The sequence below is a fragment of the Melampsora larici-populina genome (genome assembly GCF_000204055.1).
Source record: "Melampsora larici-populina 98AG31 unplaced genomic scaffold MELLAscaffold_54, whole genome shotgun sequence".
Lineage (NCBI taxonomy): Eukaryota > Fungi > Basidiomycota > Pucciniomycetes > Pucciniales > Melampsoraceae > Melampsora > Melampsora laricis-populina.
In genome coordinates this window covers 27,211-42,647 of record NW_006768818.1, presented here as the reverse complement: position 1 = coordinate 42,647, position 15,437 = coordinate 27,211, and the positions used below count along the sequence as shown (strand labels likewise).

Sequence of the window (15,437 nt, the reverse complement as noted above, 5' to 3'; positions counted from 1 at the left end):
TGTCAGGCTGTTTGTTATACGGCTTAATCATTGTTCGTAGTGGGGTTCTCTCAAGCGAGTTAAGGTAAGTCAACCTTCTATTGTTTTCTTTATAATCGTCAAAATACTCTTTTTACTGATTGCCCTTTCAATCTTCTGATCACTATAGTTTCAGAACGACCTCTTAATTACAATGCTATACGATTCCTTGGATACGATTAATCTCAAGCGTGAGTGTCTACTACACCGTGTCTGTGTAGGCTTTGCTAGTCGACGAGCGCACACCAACTCCCTTTGAGGCAGAAAGGGAAGTCGTGCGCGCTCGTCGACGAGCGAACACTACCCGGACACGGTGCTACATACCTTTGTCGAATCATATACTTATCTCAAGCTGACTTCGGTTCTCGTTTTGATCGTATATATAGATCTATCGGATTAATCCTGTTACAGTCTGTTCTGCCCAAGTGATCTCGACCTTCCACTTCAGCCTGGCCTCAACAATCTCATCAATCAATTTCCCTGAACTCATCACTTCGTTTCTGTCTGCTGGCGCAAGATCAGGTGATTGTTTTGTTTATTTATTATCAAAATTCATTCCTATACGCGTCTTCTCGGCTACACATTATATCTAGATTGTTTACTATTGCCCACCCTCTGATTGCTGGATATTCCTTTTCCAATCAGAACTCCATCAATCAGAATGACTAAATCCAAGCCTCGTAAGAACAGCGGCCAGGGCCCAAACTCCCCTACTAGCCCATCAAGCACCACCGATCCGAATATCAAGCAAGTCCTGCCAGGTCAAACCTCGTCAGCTACGCATGCCTCGGTGGCAGCTCCATCACAACCCATTGGACTAACTCCATCGCATACACTTCCCCCGCCGCCTACCGGCTTCACACAAGATGTTGCCCTATTGTCATTGATACAGTCGCTTCCAGCTGATCTTCGTGTCTTTCTCGACCCCAACTACGAAGAAAAGTATAACAAAATCACAAAGGTTCTGTTCTATCGAATTTTACTACACTTCGACCCTGCAACCTCCAGTCGTCCATCCCACCGCAAACCGGAGCTCAATGCAGCATTCAAGGAGAAGTTACTCCCCCGTCTCCTCCCTTTCTTGACTAGGCAACCTTCTGCTCCCATGGATACCGACGATGATCCTAACACCGACTTCAACCCTTTGGCACGCAAAACCACGCGCAAGATGCTGACCGAGGCTATCAAACGCAAAGTTCCAAGCATACACATACCAGCGGCAGCTCGGCGTGATGGTTTGCTTGTACTCTATAAGCAGCACGTTGACAAGGATCTAGTTCTTCCAGGTGAAATTGGTACCATCCGGAAGCCTCACCTCATCAAACCTAATGCGGTCGAGAATCAAGACATGGAAGATCTTCGATTGGCCATTCAGTGCCACGCGCCAACCGTCTTTGTACATACCATCCCAATGACTCACAAAGTTCTAGTCAATTGTTACATGCACTTTGTTCACGGGGTGAAACTGGATCCTGGTACTTTAGTCCGCGGGTTCCATTACTCGATCATTTCTTAGTTTTGTCGCAACGTGTGTAGTGAAACACAAGTACGTAACCACAGTTCTCTATCTTCTGCCGTTGCATGCCAAGACTTCTCCTTAATGTACATCTCAATTCTAATCTTTGCTTTATAGGTCAATCGAATCATTGGTTGGTGCAAATGCGTAGATGCTTTCAGTATGCACCCGAGGTTTCATCTTCTTATGTTTCAAAAAACACATGGTCAATCTCTTCATGAAACGGTATGTGGTAGGGACGGTGTTTTTGTAGTTGTAGCTACTGTAGTCTTAGATGCAGCTTAGATGCAGCAGGATCTGTTCCAAATCTATATCAAATCATGTATCTTCCCTCTACAACGCGCTCACATACCTACTCTAAAATTTGTCTCCGCACCGGAATTGTCTTGTTTTCAAATCTCTTCTTGCTTTGCTGATATTGTGTGACACGGCTGTTGTATTTCTCATTTTCTTTTACACCAAAAACTTCATTAAGCCAACAAAAAAACAAGCTCTTCTTACAATCTGTGTTCGTCTCAATAGCTATACCGTACTGTAACTCAATGTCTTCTTCAAAGAACAAGAAAGATACACACCGTGTTGTCTGTCTGTGCAAGGCGCATCAATGCTACCTAGGACATATCACCGATGCTCGCGGACAGCCTCAACGTGGAGTTGAGGTCTTGCCTGCTACTCGCGCTGCTCACGCACTTGCTGATCGACGCGAGCAAGCAATTAGAAGGAACTCTGAACCTCATCAAACTAGCACTCCTGAGGATTTGATCGCATCCTTGGCACAACTACATATCCCGCCCACGACAACGATTCCAGCAAGAGACGTTCATCCTCAAGAGTCCTCCTCCAAAGAAGGCTCATCCGATCATTCGCGTACTGAGAAGGCAACTAGTTCACTCACATATGATTGTGGTAAGTGATTTTTCACGCTCTTTCACCTCCTTGAAGTGGACCCTCAGCTATGATGGTGTCATGACACTGACACATCCTTTCATAGATCGTTTTTATACTTTTGACTTGAAACACATCAGTCCCCTTCTGCTCCATGTCGCACTCTCCAGCACAATCATGAGCATTTTCGACAATCTGTCTATTCGAACAGCCTTGTGGCTTATGGATGTCCAACGCATCACTATTGAGCTGTCAATGACTGTAGGCCTTGTGCCTAAACAGTCTGCTGGCGAGATCTCTGCGTCCGAAGTCAGGTTTTTGAACCGGATTCCAAAAACTCTAGCCACTGCGATTGGGTGGCTAAATATCGACCCAACCCTTATATTTATGAATTGCTGTACGAAGTGCTTTGCAATGTACCCGCTTGATGGAGCACCAGATGTTTGTAGTCATCAAGTGGCTACCATCCCAGGAGGTCCTCCAGACTTGCCTGATTCAAATACTGATATAAGGAGTGGCGCTGTGGAGGACTTCGAACCGGATCTTTCTGAAACGACATGTCTTGGTCCGCTTTCGAAGTTTGTGAGAGGCAAGAAGATAGCTATCAGGAAGTATGCGGTGCAAGATCTATGTAATTGGATTGCACGTTTATTCTCCCGACCACATATTGAGGATCAGCTCGACGAGTCACTTTGCGAGTCTAGAAAACCTTATAATGAGGAAGATACCATCTCCGATATCCATCAGTCAAGAGTCTGGAAGGAATTCAAAGATTCTGATGGGAAACAATTTACGGCTACTAGCGGTAACCTGGTTTTTGGAATGTTTGTGGATGCTATTAATCCATTTGGAAACAAAACAAGTGGCCACCATGTTTCGATCACTTTCATCGTTCTGGTTTGTCTGACTCTCCCAATTGAACTTCGACATTGGCCCGAGAACATATTTTTAGTAGGAATTGCACCTGGTCCTCGAGAGCCAGCTCTTGAGCAAATGAACTGGATCTTACGTCCAGTTGTGACGCAGCTTCAAAAGCTATGGAGCCCTGGGATTCAACTCTCTCAAACACACTCTTTCCCACATGGTCGACTTGTGAAGGCTGCGCTTATGCCTTTCATAGCCGACATACCTGCTTTACGACGTTCTCTGGGATTTCCAAGTGCTAGCGCCACTTTCTTCTGCTCATACTGTCATATCATCAAGAAAAACATTGAGAACTTGGACTCCGAAACATGGGATTATCGTACTAAAGAGGAGCACAATGCATGGGCTTACAAAGCTCGTGACGCCAAAACTATTGAGGAGCGTAAACAAATTTTCAAAACGCACGGTGTCCGTTATTCAGTACTTGTTGAACTTGAGTACTGGAACATTGTGGACTTTCACGTAGTAGACTCAATGCATAATCTGCTATTGGGTCTTTTATCGTGGCATCTGCGACGATTCTGGTCTATGCAAGATGTCAAGAATGAAGAAGACATTAATCAACCAGTCTCGACTTCAGAACTTCTACAACTTTTGGCCGAACACTCAGACCCACTACCACCCAAAGACTACGCAAAGGAATATGAAAATATCAATGAGAGCGAAGACCTTGAGCAGGAAGAGAGTCTCAACAGTAATACTTCAGAAAGTGATGCCAATTTTGATCCCCTTTCTAATGCTGGATGGAACGGTGTGTGGGAAGCTCCACCACCAGAAGAGATTGTCATCGATGCTACTATGCTTCAAACAATAAATCAGTTGCTGCCCAGAGTGCAGATCCCATCTTGGATCAAACGCGCAATACCTGTAGTAGGAAAGGCGTCATTTGGAAAACTGAAGGCCGATGAGTGGAGAAACGTTTTCTCCATCCAGCTGCCTTTAATTCTTATACCGTTATGGGCCGGAAGCGATCAAATAAAACTCTCGTTGCTCAAAAATTTCTGTGATCTTGTTTCATTTGTTAACTTAGCTCTCAAGAGATCCATCTCAAAAGCACAAATTGACAGATACCGAGTACATGTCCAAGATTATCTCGAAGGTTCCCTAGCGCTGTTTAGCCACTGTGGCCTTGCGCCAAATCACCATATGGCAATTCACTTGGCCGAATGTCTTGAACGGTTTGGACCAGTACGAGCGTGGTGGTCCTTTCCGTTTGAGAGGCTTATGGGCAGTATCCTCAAATCGTGTCACAATAACCATGTCGGTAAGCAACTCTCTTTGATGTGAAAACTCACTTGATTAAAACTAACAACGCTGTTCATATAAAAATCTCGCAGGCGAGCTTGAAGTCACGTTTTTGAATAACTACTGTCGGGCGGGAAACTTGGCTGCCCTCATGGATGATGAAAAGTTACCTGAACCCCTGAAACCGTACAAGCAAAGACTCCGAAAAATCTACGATCCAGTGCCATCCGAATCTAAGCCATTATCAAACTCTACCCGGCAAGCGCTTGACAAACAGGTGTTGAACCTACTTCTAACACATTTGAATACGATAAGTAAAGATAAGTGCGTTTGGATGCTCGCAGAAGATTGGTGTTTGCTCTCGAAAGAAGAGGCAATGGGTTCTGCAGTAGTTCCAGCTCAAGCACATTTCTTCAAACAATTTGTGCACGATGATGTGGCATACTCGACATTCACACAAAGCCCAAAAAATAGCTTCATCATCTTTAAATCTCGCTCGCCTGATAATGAAGAGGTGACTGAATTTGGCAGGATATTCTCGATATTTACGCACCGCCGGGCGCCAAACCCTTCACAAAATATCTGTGATACATGGGTGCATGTTCAACGTTTTCCTCACTTACCACCAGCTTCATACAATCCCTTCACAAATCTTGAAACACGCGATGTACAATTCAATATCCGTGCTTGGGGGCCCACAGAGGACCAGATCATTAGTATAAATGATGTGGTGACACATTGTTCGTGGATGATGTATAGGCCGGGGGAAATTCATAAGGAATTGAAAGTTGCAACAGTGGCCTTAGTCTCCATGGAAAGATAGTCAGAACAGGTACCAGTTTGGAAGGTATGTACTCCTGCATTGCAATACACTACAAGTGAAGTATTTGTAATGCGCTATATAAATGATACTCATTTTTGTATCACATGTGTTGACATCAGTGTTTGAAGTAGATGTATATATGCAATACTCTGTATAAGAAGTGAGGAATTCAAAAAGATTTACATCTCCTTAAGGTCCCAATGATCCACAAATGAGCTATAAATGTAATACATTATACAAGAGAATTAACAGTTGGAATTACACGTGGTAAGATAGGGGTTTTGTTAATTTCTAAAGTACTGAGTTCGTAAGGTGATAAATTTGCAAGCCACTCTGAATCGTAGCAGTCAATTGGAAGTCGACTGGGTGGGGTGATAGGACTGCAAGGCGCATCAGCTGTGCGCAGACGTGGTCGGGGTGGTCGACCATGCGTATTCTTTGGAATGCTTGAGGTAAGTTCGGATTTGTAAAAATCTAAAGCAATGAATACCTTCTCCAAATCTTCACTGCGCCAGGCAAGCTTGCGGATTCGACATGGAACAGCAGGACGCAGTGTTTTTGTAGGTGATTCAGCCTCAAGGTCAGTCTCGTCGTCACTACAGGCTACTTCAACAATCTTGGAAAGACAAAAAAGTTCCTCTTTTGATAGCACTATCTCATCTCGCAAAGACCTCAGCTATTGAAGTAATGTAATCATGTCAGATGTCGCTATCAAACCACAGTAGGTAATTTTGAAAAGGAGGCTTACATGCCTCATTCTAGCCTTTCGTCGGGTTTCATCGGTGATCTTTTTTTTCCGCTGATCATCCCAGCTTTGCTGTCGATACCTAGTCATTTCAAGAGGTAATTAGTTTGAAGCAGAATGGGAGCATTGAATTCATAGCTTACCTTTTTGACAGAGAGCCCACGTAAGTACTGAGACATTTCTTGATTTGTGTAGCATTGTCGGGTGCTAATGAGACCCCTGTATATTCTCCACACTCGACCAGCTTGTAAAATATTTTCAATGAAAGATCCCAGAGCCACTGATTGTCCTTGGAATTCGGGGACTCCGCAAAATCTGGTCGGAAAGATGAGACCCCAACGGATCTCATCATCCGCCACATCACGGCCAACTGTTGCGGAGTTGAATTGATATGGCCTGGTCCATTTGGGTACGGAAAGTGAGGATCGTGGTTGGCCTGGTGTTGAGTTTGAGATGAGGTGCCAGCATCGACATCCATCCTGGATATGTCGACTGTGCACATCCAAGAAGACTTTTCCTCCTCGTTAGCTGGTGGAGGCAATTCAGTGTCATTAGGATTTTGTCCCAAGAGTGTATCAATGTGAAATCGCATATTTGACTAGACGTGAGATCAAAGTTAGCTCTGTATGTTGAAGTGATGACAGAAGCAGCCACATCAAAATTACTTACAGCAGCCCGGCCACCGCGTGTCTTCTTCTTTTCTTCAACTTCACCTTTTTTCATACTACACACTGTTCGTGACAGATGTCCGAAGTCATTGGTCAAACTGTCAACCTTGTTATTTAGCGCTCGTATCTGATTTTGAAGGTTCCGGATCAAGATTGAGTCCTCTGCCGCCTTCTTTCGTAGATCTGCAATTGTCCAGTCGTTGGTTGAAGGTATTTGAGGCGAAGGTGGCGAGGGAGGTTGCTGAGATGAGCCACAAGTATTCTGTGCGTGGTGTTGAGATTGTTGAGGATTCGGGCAAGTTTTGGAAGCTCCATGTGAGTCTGATTCTTGATCTGATGCGCCACCAGGCTCCCACTCGCTTTCCGAAGGGATCTTGCGAGATTTGCCTTTTCCTGAATTCAGAGGAGACGGTCTCAAAGTGGGGTTGGGACGTGGGAAAGATAATCGGCCTTGTTCTAAGCTTGGAAAGAAAGGAGTTGATCTCATACTGGTTGATGAAGAAGAGATTGGTATTTGGGAAGTCGATTCCAGTGTAAAAGTTGATTGATCGAGTGTTGGAGATGTGCCAACAGTGTTTGCATTCTCTTTGGCTTTGTCGGAGCCTTCGATTGATTTACAAGTGCGCGTGCTCTTGCTCGGAGTATTTGCATCTAGTGCCGAAGTGAAACCATACATGATTCTTCATAGATATGAGACAATCCCTGGGACGCAAGACTTACTATTTAATGGAATCTCCTTGTCTCGTGGGAAAGACAATCGGCCTTGTTCTAAGCTTGGAAATACAGGAGTTGATGTCATAGTCGTTGATGTAGAAGAGATTGGCGTTTGGGAAGTCGATTCCAGTGGACAAGTTGGTTGATCGAGTATTGGAGAAGTGCCAAGAGTGTGTGCATTGTCTGTGACTTTGCCGGACCCTTTGATTGATTTACGAGTGCGTGTGCTCTTGCTCAAAGTTTTCGCATCTAGTGCAGAAGTAAACACATACATGAGTCTTCATAGATATGATACAATCCCCGAGACGCAAGACTTACTGTTTGATGGAGTCTCCGGGTCAGGTATACCCTCTCGTTCAACCGCCTTTCCTTTGAGTGAAGCCGTACTGCGCGTCTGCGAACCAGGTTTGGATGTGGCAGGTTTTGAGGGAGCTTTAGGGGTAGAAGTTTTCTTGGAAGATTGAGTGGAGGGCACGGCAGACGAAGCAGGTAAAGAGTTGACCGTGACAGCAGACTTCCTAAGTGTCCTACGCCTTGGAACTTGGGCTTTGATTCGATCGGCGGTTTCTTTTATAAAAGAGGTAAAACATTTTACATAATGAGATATTATATTATCAAAAATGAATCAGGTCTACTGAATGGACTCACCGGGAGTTCCTTCTTCTTTGCTTTCCATGTCCGCGTCATCTGATTGAAGGCTTGGCTTCTTGTAAGATGAACCCGCCTTTGAAGTCAAATCTGCCACAGCGGAACTGCTACGCTGCTCACCAACCTTTGGAATTGCACTCACACCCGTGGATTCTTCCCCTCGGGACCCCGAGTTATTGACTGAGCCTAGTGTAAGTTCATTGGCTGAAGTAGGGGAAGATTGACCCCCGCGTAATGGCACTTGCATTGTGAATTCCGAAGTTGACTGCAGACCCAGTTGGCTCACCCCAGGGACATCCCCCGAAAAATGATCGGGAATAAGAACTGTTTTCAAATCCAGAAGCTGTTCATCAATCGAAAGTCGATTTGGAGAGGATGTGCTATATATTACACTAACTTAAATCACGGTAGCTGTTGCACTGGTCAATGAGGGTTGCCCTGTCCAGCGCACGAGTATCAACTCCCACTGTTTTAAGGAGCTCCGCAAGTTGAAAATCATTGAAGACAGAGAAGTCGACATTTGATACCGAAGTCGCTTCAATTGTTGGTTCCGAAGTTGCTTCGACAGCTGGACCAGGGGGTTCTTGCACCTGAAGCGCAGGGGAGCTAGGAGCGTCTGTCTGATCGCGTCGGCCCTTTCCACGCACCGAGTGAACGCTGCGTATTGTTTTGTTTCGCTGTTTTTCGAATCGCAACTTCTTCCGTGTCACATGGTGATCGAGCAGGTCCAAAAGTCGGTTCCGAGTGGTCTTCGGTCCAATTTTAACGCCAACGTTGCCCAAGGACTGCTCAGCACTCGCCTGGTGCGACGGGACTCGCGTTTCTTAGAGTATGATGAGACAATCAGAATACAAAGATGCCGTGGGGATGTCTTGAGGAAGTGAAAAAGATATCATACCTTCATCATTGGTAGTTTCCGAAATTGCTCCATTGCCTCTTTTGTTCGATTTTTGGGGTTTCATCTTGCAAAGTGAATGAGTCTGATTGTACGAGAATACTCTTGTGTTTGTGCTATTGGGGTGAATTGATCTGAGAGAAAGAGGAAAATGTGGTCCAGCCGAATTGAAAAAAAGAGATTACACAGGACCAGCCTGGGAGATAAAACGTTGAGTTTGAAACTTTTCACAACAAAATCCGATCACAAAGGTGCGATAGGAAATTGGGGAGCACCCGTGCTTTATAACACACATGATCGGGTGTCTGAAGGGAATGATTTCGGGAGGTGGTCACTATGTGAACTTGTTGTAACACATCTGACTCATCCATCAAAGGGCTCAGTTATTGAAAAATGACTCAATCGGAACTATGTTCTCACGGGGATACGCAGACTTGGGGTTCTGACAAGCGAGCAACAAATAACTTGCACAATAACACTTGCCTATACCCTTCTTTATCATCTCCTCCGTAACCATTGTAGGTATTCATCTGATAAAGTATGTAGAGATACAGGACACATTTGGAATTGAAAGTATGATAATGGCGAGAAACAATGGGTTTATGTTTAAATGACTACTCGGTTGATGCTGGACCGGACTTGCTTGCGTAGGAAAGCCGCACAATCAGGTCACGGTGATATCAATGTTATCTTTGGATGTGTCGAAAAGCGTAGCCACACCTAAGCATAGATACGAATCAACATTGTCAATTATAATCACTTTCAGGTACCTTCAAAGAATATACTAACTTGCTGGGAACCTTAAGACTTCTCATGAACACCTTTGCACGCCCAAACATCCACCTATAATACGGAAGATATACATGAGACCCTAGTCAGAATACTATAGCTAGATTTGTCTTCCTAAATTACAACACAGATATCAAAGATTGAACGCACTCACCCCTTGTCTAAGCAGTGTCAGTGTCAGCCGCACCGTTGTGACCATCATTACCAGCGTTACCGGCCACGGGTTCAGGTGCAAGCTCGATCTGAAAGGGGACATCGAAGCTGTATATGATACCGCGCGCTTCATCGTAGACTTTGGGTGCTTGAAGGATCGGAAGGATGTAATACATGAAGCAGCCGATAAGTTCAGGCTTAGTAGCATGGCGAAGGTGGGGGATCGTGTGATAGAAGCACTTGAGGAATTCACGTAGATCATCTGCGGTGGTAATTCGCTGTTGAAGCACGCGCAAGTCAAGAGTAACAAGGTAACGAAGATTAAGAGGTATGGTGTAGATATGCACTGGTGGTGGGAGGTCCGCAACATCAGCGTGTCCTGGGTTAAAGAGTCCAGTAGGATGTTCTGGTTCAGCAGACATATTGATATGATACGAGAGAAACTTTTAAAAAGTAAGTGATTTTGATTGATTTGTAGAATGTTTGTTATAGAAGATATAAAATGAAATTGTGCCGCTTTGATTTAATAAAGTGATCTAATCTAATACCAATATGATGATGGGAGTTAGACGAAAGGATGCGAATAGATAGCCAAAAGTGACCTCATTATAAGGTAGAGTTCTCTCAGACGGCCCCCAGAAGTTTGACATCAAAGCCGTCTTTTACAAACTGATAACACCATGCCCTAGTCATCAGCTTGGTGTAATTGAATGTTGTTCATCGGGCAAAAGATGATTGTGATTGAACTGAAAATCTGAAGGAACCAGAAGAATATATCCTTCTTTCTAATGATCGACAATTTTTGAGGGTCAAACCACATATATCAAATTGATTTTGATCTGAAAACTACTTTCAATCTGAAAATCTGTACAATGGAATACACGCATATTATTATATAGTAGTGGAACATCTGATATCATAATTGTGTTCCTCCATGATTCTCAATTAATGATTGTCTCAAGTCCCCTCAGGCTGAGTTGATCGACATCGTCTTACTCATGCATATATAGGCACAAGCCTCCCGATTATAATGTTTCAAGATATATCAAAGACAGTCATTAATATGATAGAACATATATGTATGCAGTACAGATTGGGACTTATCTCGCGTGGTTTAGATATGTTGTTACATTGGAGTGAATACCAATTACAACTGTGACAACGCAATCATTAAATATATACTATCACGACCCTGAATTAAAGGCGCCAAGTGAAGTACAATCTTTTGTGGAATTTCAAAGGTGATCAGACCAGCTGCACCTTCAACCTTGATTTGGTCATACAATAAAATATCTCAGATAAGCTGTGAGCTCATACTGGAGCCCGCGGCCGAGCTAAGCTCATCCCCATCATCCATACTAATCAACCTTGCAATTACATCTTCATGCCCTCGGATATCTTCCGCTGCCGCAGTTAAATCTTTGCGGAGGTGGGTTACTTCAGATTGAAGGTTGGTGACAGTAGCTTCCAGAGATTCAAAATCTCCCACTTTTTGTTCGAGCTGTTTAACACACACCTGTAGCAAGCGGACTGCATCATAGAAGATGTCAAATGTCAGGACAGAACACATGATTATTCACGTAATTGAGTGTACATACCTTCTTCGTCTCGCCGCATCTCGTCAGCCAAAACGGTTAAGTCAGACTTCTCATTCATCTCCAGTTTCAATCTGAGATGCTCCACTGCTTCCTCAAGCTCCCGAACTGATTAAAAACAAAGTCAAAAGAAGAATTCTGCTTTCAGGAAGTAGAGTCCACGCACTTTGCTGCGCCCTGTTTCTTTCTTCTTGAAAGACATCTACACCAGACCTTTTGTTGCAAGTCTTACCAGACACGAATTGAAGTGGGATTTCGATGGGTGGAATGTCCTGTCCGACAACTATGAAAATAGAAATACTGATTGGTTCATTGTTAGTAGAGTTGAGATGTCATTCACCTACCTGGATTTGGTGTGTCCATCCAGTTGGTCTCTGATAAGTCGATGAGTGGCGGAATGTCGTTCGTGTGATTTTTTGAGACCTGAGGTTCGACAGCGGTTGGGATAGACTTTGAAACCGCTTTTTTTGATGTGTCAATCAGTGGCGGCATGCGATTTTGAGGGCTTTCAGATGCCTGAATTCCAACAGCGACAGGATCGGACTTTGAGACCACTTTTCCTTGATTTGTTCGGTTGTGAGACACCCCATTGAGCATGTGACGTTGCAACTTCCCAGATTTGGAATGCTAGTATCCAAATAAAATGGGGACGATTTGAGTAAAACTGGGCATGTGATATACAGATAGGTATGACTCACGCGCTTTTCTTTCTTGAGTAGCGATGATTCCTCCGGTATACTGGTGATTGAATGCCCTATATAGATCATGATCAGGTTTAGATATGATCTGGTCAGTCACTAGTTTGATAACGATTAAGCCAAAGCGAGGTAGCAGAGCTTGGATGATCACCTGGTTCTGAGCGCTTGAAAAGACGTTCATGATCAAGCTCGTTGGTCGCAGATCTCTTCTTTTGGGCGCCAATTTTGGCCACTGTCTCCGAGCGCGGAGGTGGAGGAGAAAAAGTTATCGAAGGAGTGAGGGGGACACTGGGCTTGTCCTCGGGCTTAAAACAGGCCATGGGTTAGCTTTTGATCCATAGTTATGTGAGTGACACGACTTACAGGTAAAGGAATACTAGAGACGGAACTGATCAAGCTGCCGGGAGAGAAAGTGCCGGCAGTTGGATCGATAGCAGGAGTATCACTTGCAGGATCTGGGAAATCTGGGTGATCAGGAAGAGAAACATGATGTCACGAGCCAAGAGATATTCATTAGCCACTGACCATAATTTATAACCCGGTGTGTCAGAAGGAAATACATAAACTCACATTGGGGTTGCACCTCACGCACTATCTTAGCAACTTCGGTTTTGGTGGATCCGCACTTGATGGGTACCTGAGGATGGTTAATACGTAACCAATCAAGCATAATCTGCTTGCTCATACCACGACTGCTTGGGTCCATCATCATTCGGGTTCAAAATTAGAGTCGATTGATTGAGGAGAAAAAAACAGACAGGACGTAGGAATCGGATGGAAGGAAAAATGAGATGAGGTTGAGGAGTATGGACCAAAATTGAAAGTTCACGCGGACCCAATCTATATATACGATCAAAACGAGAACCGAAGTCAGCTTGAGATAAGTATATGATTCGACAAAGGTATGTAGTAGACACTCACACTTGAGATTAATCGTATCCAAGGAATCGTATAGCATTGTAATTAAGAGGTCGTTCTGAAACTATAGTGATCAGAAGATTGAAAGGGCAATCAGTAAAAAGAATATTTTGACGATTATAAAGAAAACAATAGAAGGTTGACTTACCTTAACTCGCTTGAGAGAACCCCACTACGAACAATGATTAAGCCGTATAACAAACAGCCTGACAAGTCACGAGTTTCGAATCATCCGAGTCCATGATTCAAGTTATAAGTCTGTTGATATGGACATGTAATCAACTAGATGGTCGAATCTTGATCTTCCTGAATGAAAATTGAAGTATTCGAATGATGTCAAATGATAATGAAAGGGTTATAATAGTTATAATAAAGTCATTTAAAAGAAGAATAATCGAAATGAGATACATACTACATACATATGTATTGTATAAGCTTGTATATAATGACCTCGATTGAATTGTTCGCTGGGGAGGTTGAGGTTCGCTCAGAACAGAATGAGGCTATGTGTAACCAACTGTTTAGTTGATACATTTCTTTATATATAGATAACAGGTATCCGGCATTCAGGTTACAAAAACTTATTTAAACTAATTAATTAGTGTGATCACACGGTTGATAGGGTACTCCCCAGTCCTCATGACACTAGCAGCCACTTCATTCTTCAAAGTGTCCATCTCCCGATCCAGCTTGCCAAGTTCATCCTTTGTGGCCCTCACTTCAAGGAGGTCATTTTCGTTCACTATAAAAACAAGGATTATAGTTAGCTCTGATGTAGCTGTGGGCAATCAAGATAGAAAACAATTACCATTGTTTCCTTTTTGTTCGACTCTTTGGCACAAAGCCGCAAATTTGGTCCGGACACAAAGAAATGAAGCTTGAATCCGAGCGAGGCGTGCTTCGAATGTCTCATCTACAATAAGATTGATTATCAAAAGGTCAGGCTGATTATCCAGAGTGACACATTCGAAGAGTGCTTACCTTTCTTTTCGTGATCTAGATTTGGTTTGGGAACATCTTGTTCAACCGGTCCTCCGCTTTGAGGCATACTTGCAACGGTATCGATTGGGTTTCTTTGATTGGAAGTAGACGGAATAGATGTTGAAGTCAAAGAAAAGTGCTTGGTATAATGGGATTCAGAATTAAATATGTGACAAAAAAGAAAAGGTTGGAAGACAAAGCACCTTCATCTGCATGAGATAGCCCTACATCCATGCATTGAACAACGCGCTTCAAGTGATCTTCATAACTGACTCACAGCGGCCCACATAAAAACTCATACGTATGATGGTGTAGACTGTACGTAAGCATTTTACAAGAGTTGGTCCAGGTTCAAATCTTGACAGGGCTGTTTGGATTGAAAAGACGAGGAAAGATTGAAGGAATTCGAAATTGAGATACATAACTACACCAAAACAAATCAACAACAACCAGAGAGTATTGATAGTGATTACAAACATGACTACAGTATGACAGGTTATTGACTCTGACATATAACCCGCTGTCTATATTTTATTTATCACCCTTATGTAACACATACCTAACAGGCGGGTTATATATCTCACTACTTTTCTAAACCGGTTGGTAAATATTAAGTTTGGCGTAGTGATATTGAGTTGCCTGCGGCACCTCGCCCTCCGAACTACTCCTGGAGGACAGAGGCGTTTGTTTCTGGATCACCAGCACCTACGGACCGAGTTCTTTACGCATCCACCGATACGTGTGAAACTAACACGGCGGAATTGACCAGACTACCTCTTTCACCCCCGTCAATTTCACCCTTGCAATCGGAATCAACAATTATTGATCTTCATTTTAAAAAACTGCTTGAACAAAACCCCACTGCAAAGACGCCTCATCCACCGGTGCACTTACAAACAGAAACAGCAATTGTAGCTCGTCCAACGTTTGACCTAACGTCGGAGACGATGGCGGACAAGTCACACGAGCCAAGTCCCGGAAGTGAGGATTCTGTCGACTATTTACGACAACAACTAGAGGCTATGAAGCTTCAAAATGAGAAACTGGAAAGGGTGTCAAATGAAAACCTAACACTCCAGAAGCTAGTGCTTTCGCTGCTGGAAGAAAAAGCACAGGTCAGGCAAACAACCGACACAGCATCGGCTCCTCCTTTGGCTTGCGCTGCTAATGTCTTTCAACGTTACATGCATCAAACCCCAGCTTTGCCCTTGCCGTTACCTCG

At 43.7% G+C, this 15,437-nt stretch overlaps 3 protein-coding genes across 3 annotated transcripts; 1 reads left to right on the top strand and 2 right to left on the bottom strand.

Annotated features, from left to right (window-relative positions):
• Positions 1 to 679: 679 nt before the first annotated feature.
• MELLADRAFT_111471 (uncharacterized protein) lies at positions 680 to 1,819 on the top strand (the record flags this gene model as incomplete). Its single annotated transcript, XM_007415888.1, has 3 exons — positions 680 to 1,501; positions 1,535 to 1,564; positions 1,652 to 1,819. 3 exons carry the CDS (start codon positions 680 to 682, stop codon positions 1,817 to 1,819), a joined length of 1,020 nt encoding a protein of 339 aa, XP_007415950.1.
• Positions 1,820 to 9,745: 7,926 nt separating this feature from the next.
• MELLADRAFT_111469 (uncharacterized protein) lies at positions 9,746 to 10,445 on the bottom strand (the record flags this gene model as incomplete). Its single annotated transcript, XM_007415795.1, has 2 exons — positions 9,746 to 9,801; positions 10,058 to 10,445. 2 exons carry the CDS (start codon positions 10,443 to 10,445, stop codon positions 9,746 to 9,748), a joined length of 444 nt encoding a protein of 147 aa, XP_007415857.1.
• A 725-nt stretch (positions 10,446 to 11,170) lies between these two features.
• Positions 11,171 to 14,282, bottom strand: MELLADRAFT_92930 (uncharacterized protein; the record flags this gene model as incomplete). The annotated part of the gene is made up of 16 exons (XM_007415794.1): positions 11,171 to 11,283; positions 11,341 to 11,553; positions 11,622 to 11,726; positions 11,785 to 11,901; positions 11,963 to 12,245; positions 12,317 to 12,372; positions 12,468 to 12,621; positions 12,680 to 12,780; positions 12,887 to 13,011; positions 13,129 to 13,156; positions 13,238 to 13,298; positions 13,383 to 13,406; positions 13,647 to 13,720; positions 13,848 to 13,976; positions 14,043 to 14,147; positions 14,216 to 14,282. The coding sequence occupies 16 exons, from the start codon at positions 14,280 to 14,282 to the stop codon at positions 11,171 to 11,173; spliced, it is 1,755 nt and encodes a 584-aa protein (XP_007415856.1).
• Positions 14,283 to 15,437: the final 1,155 nt, after the last annotated feature.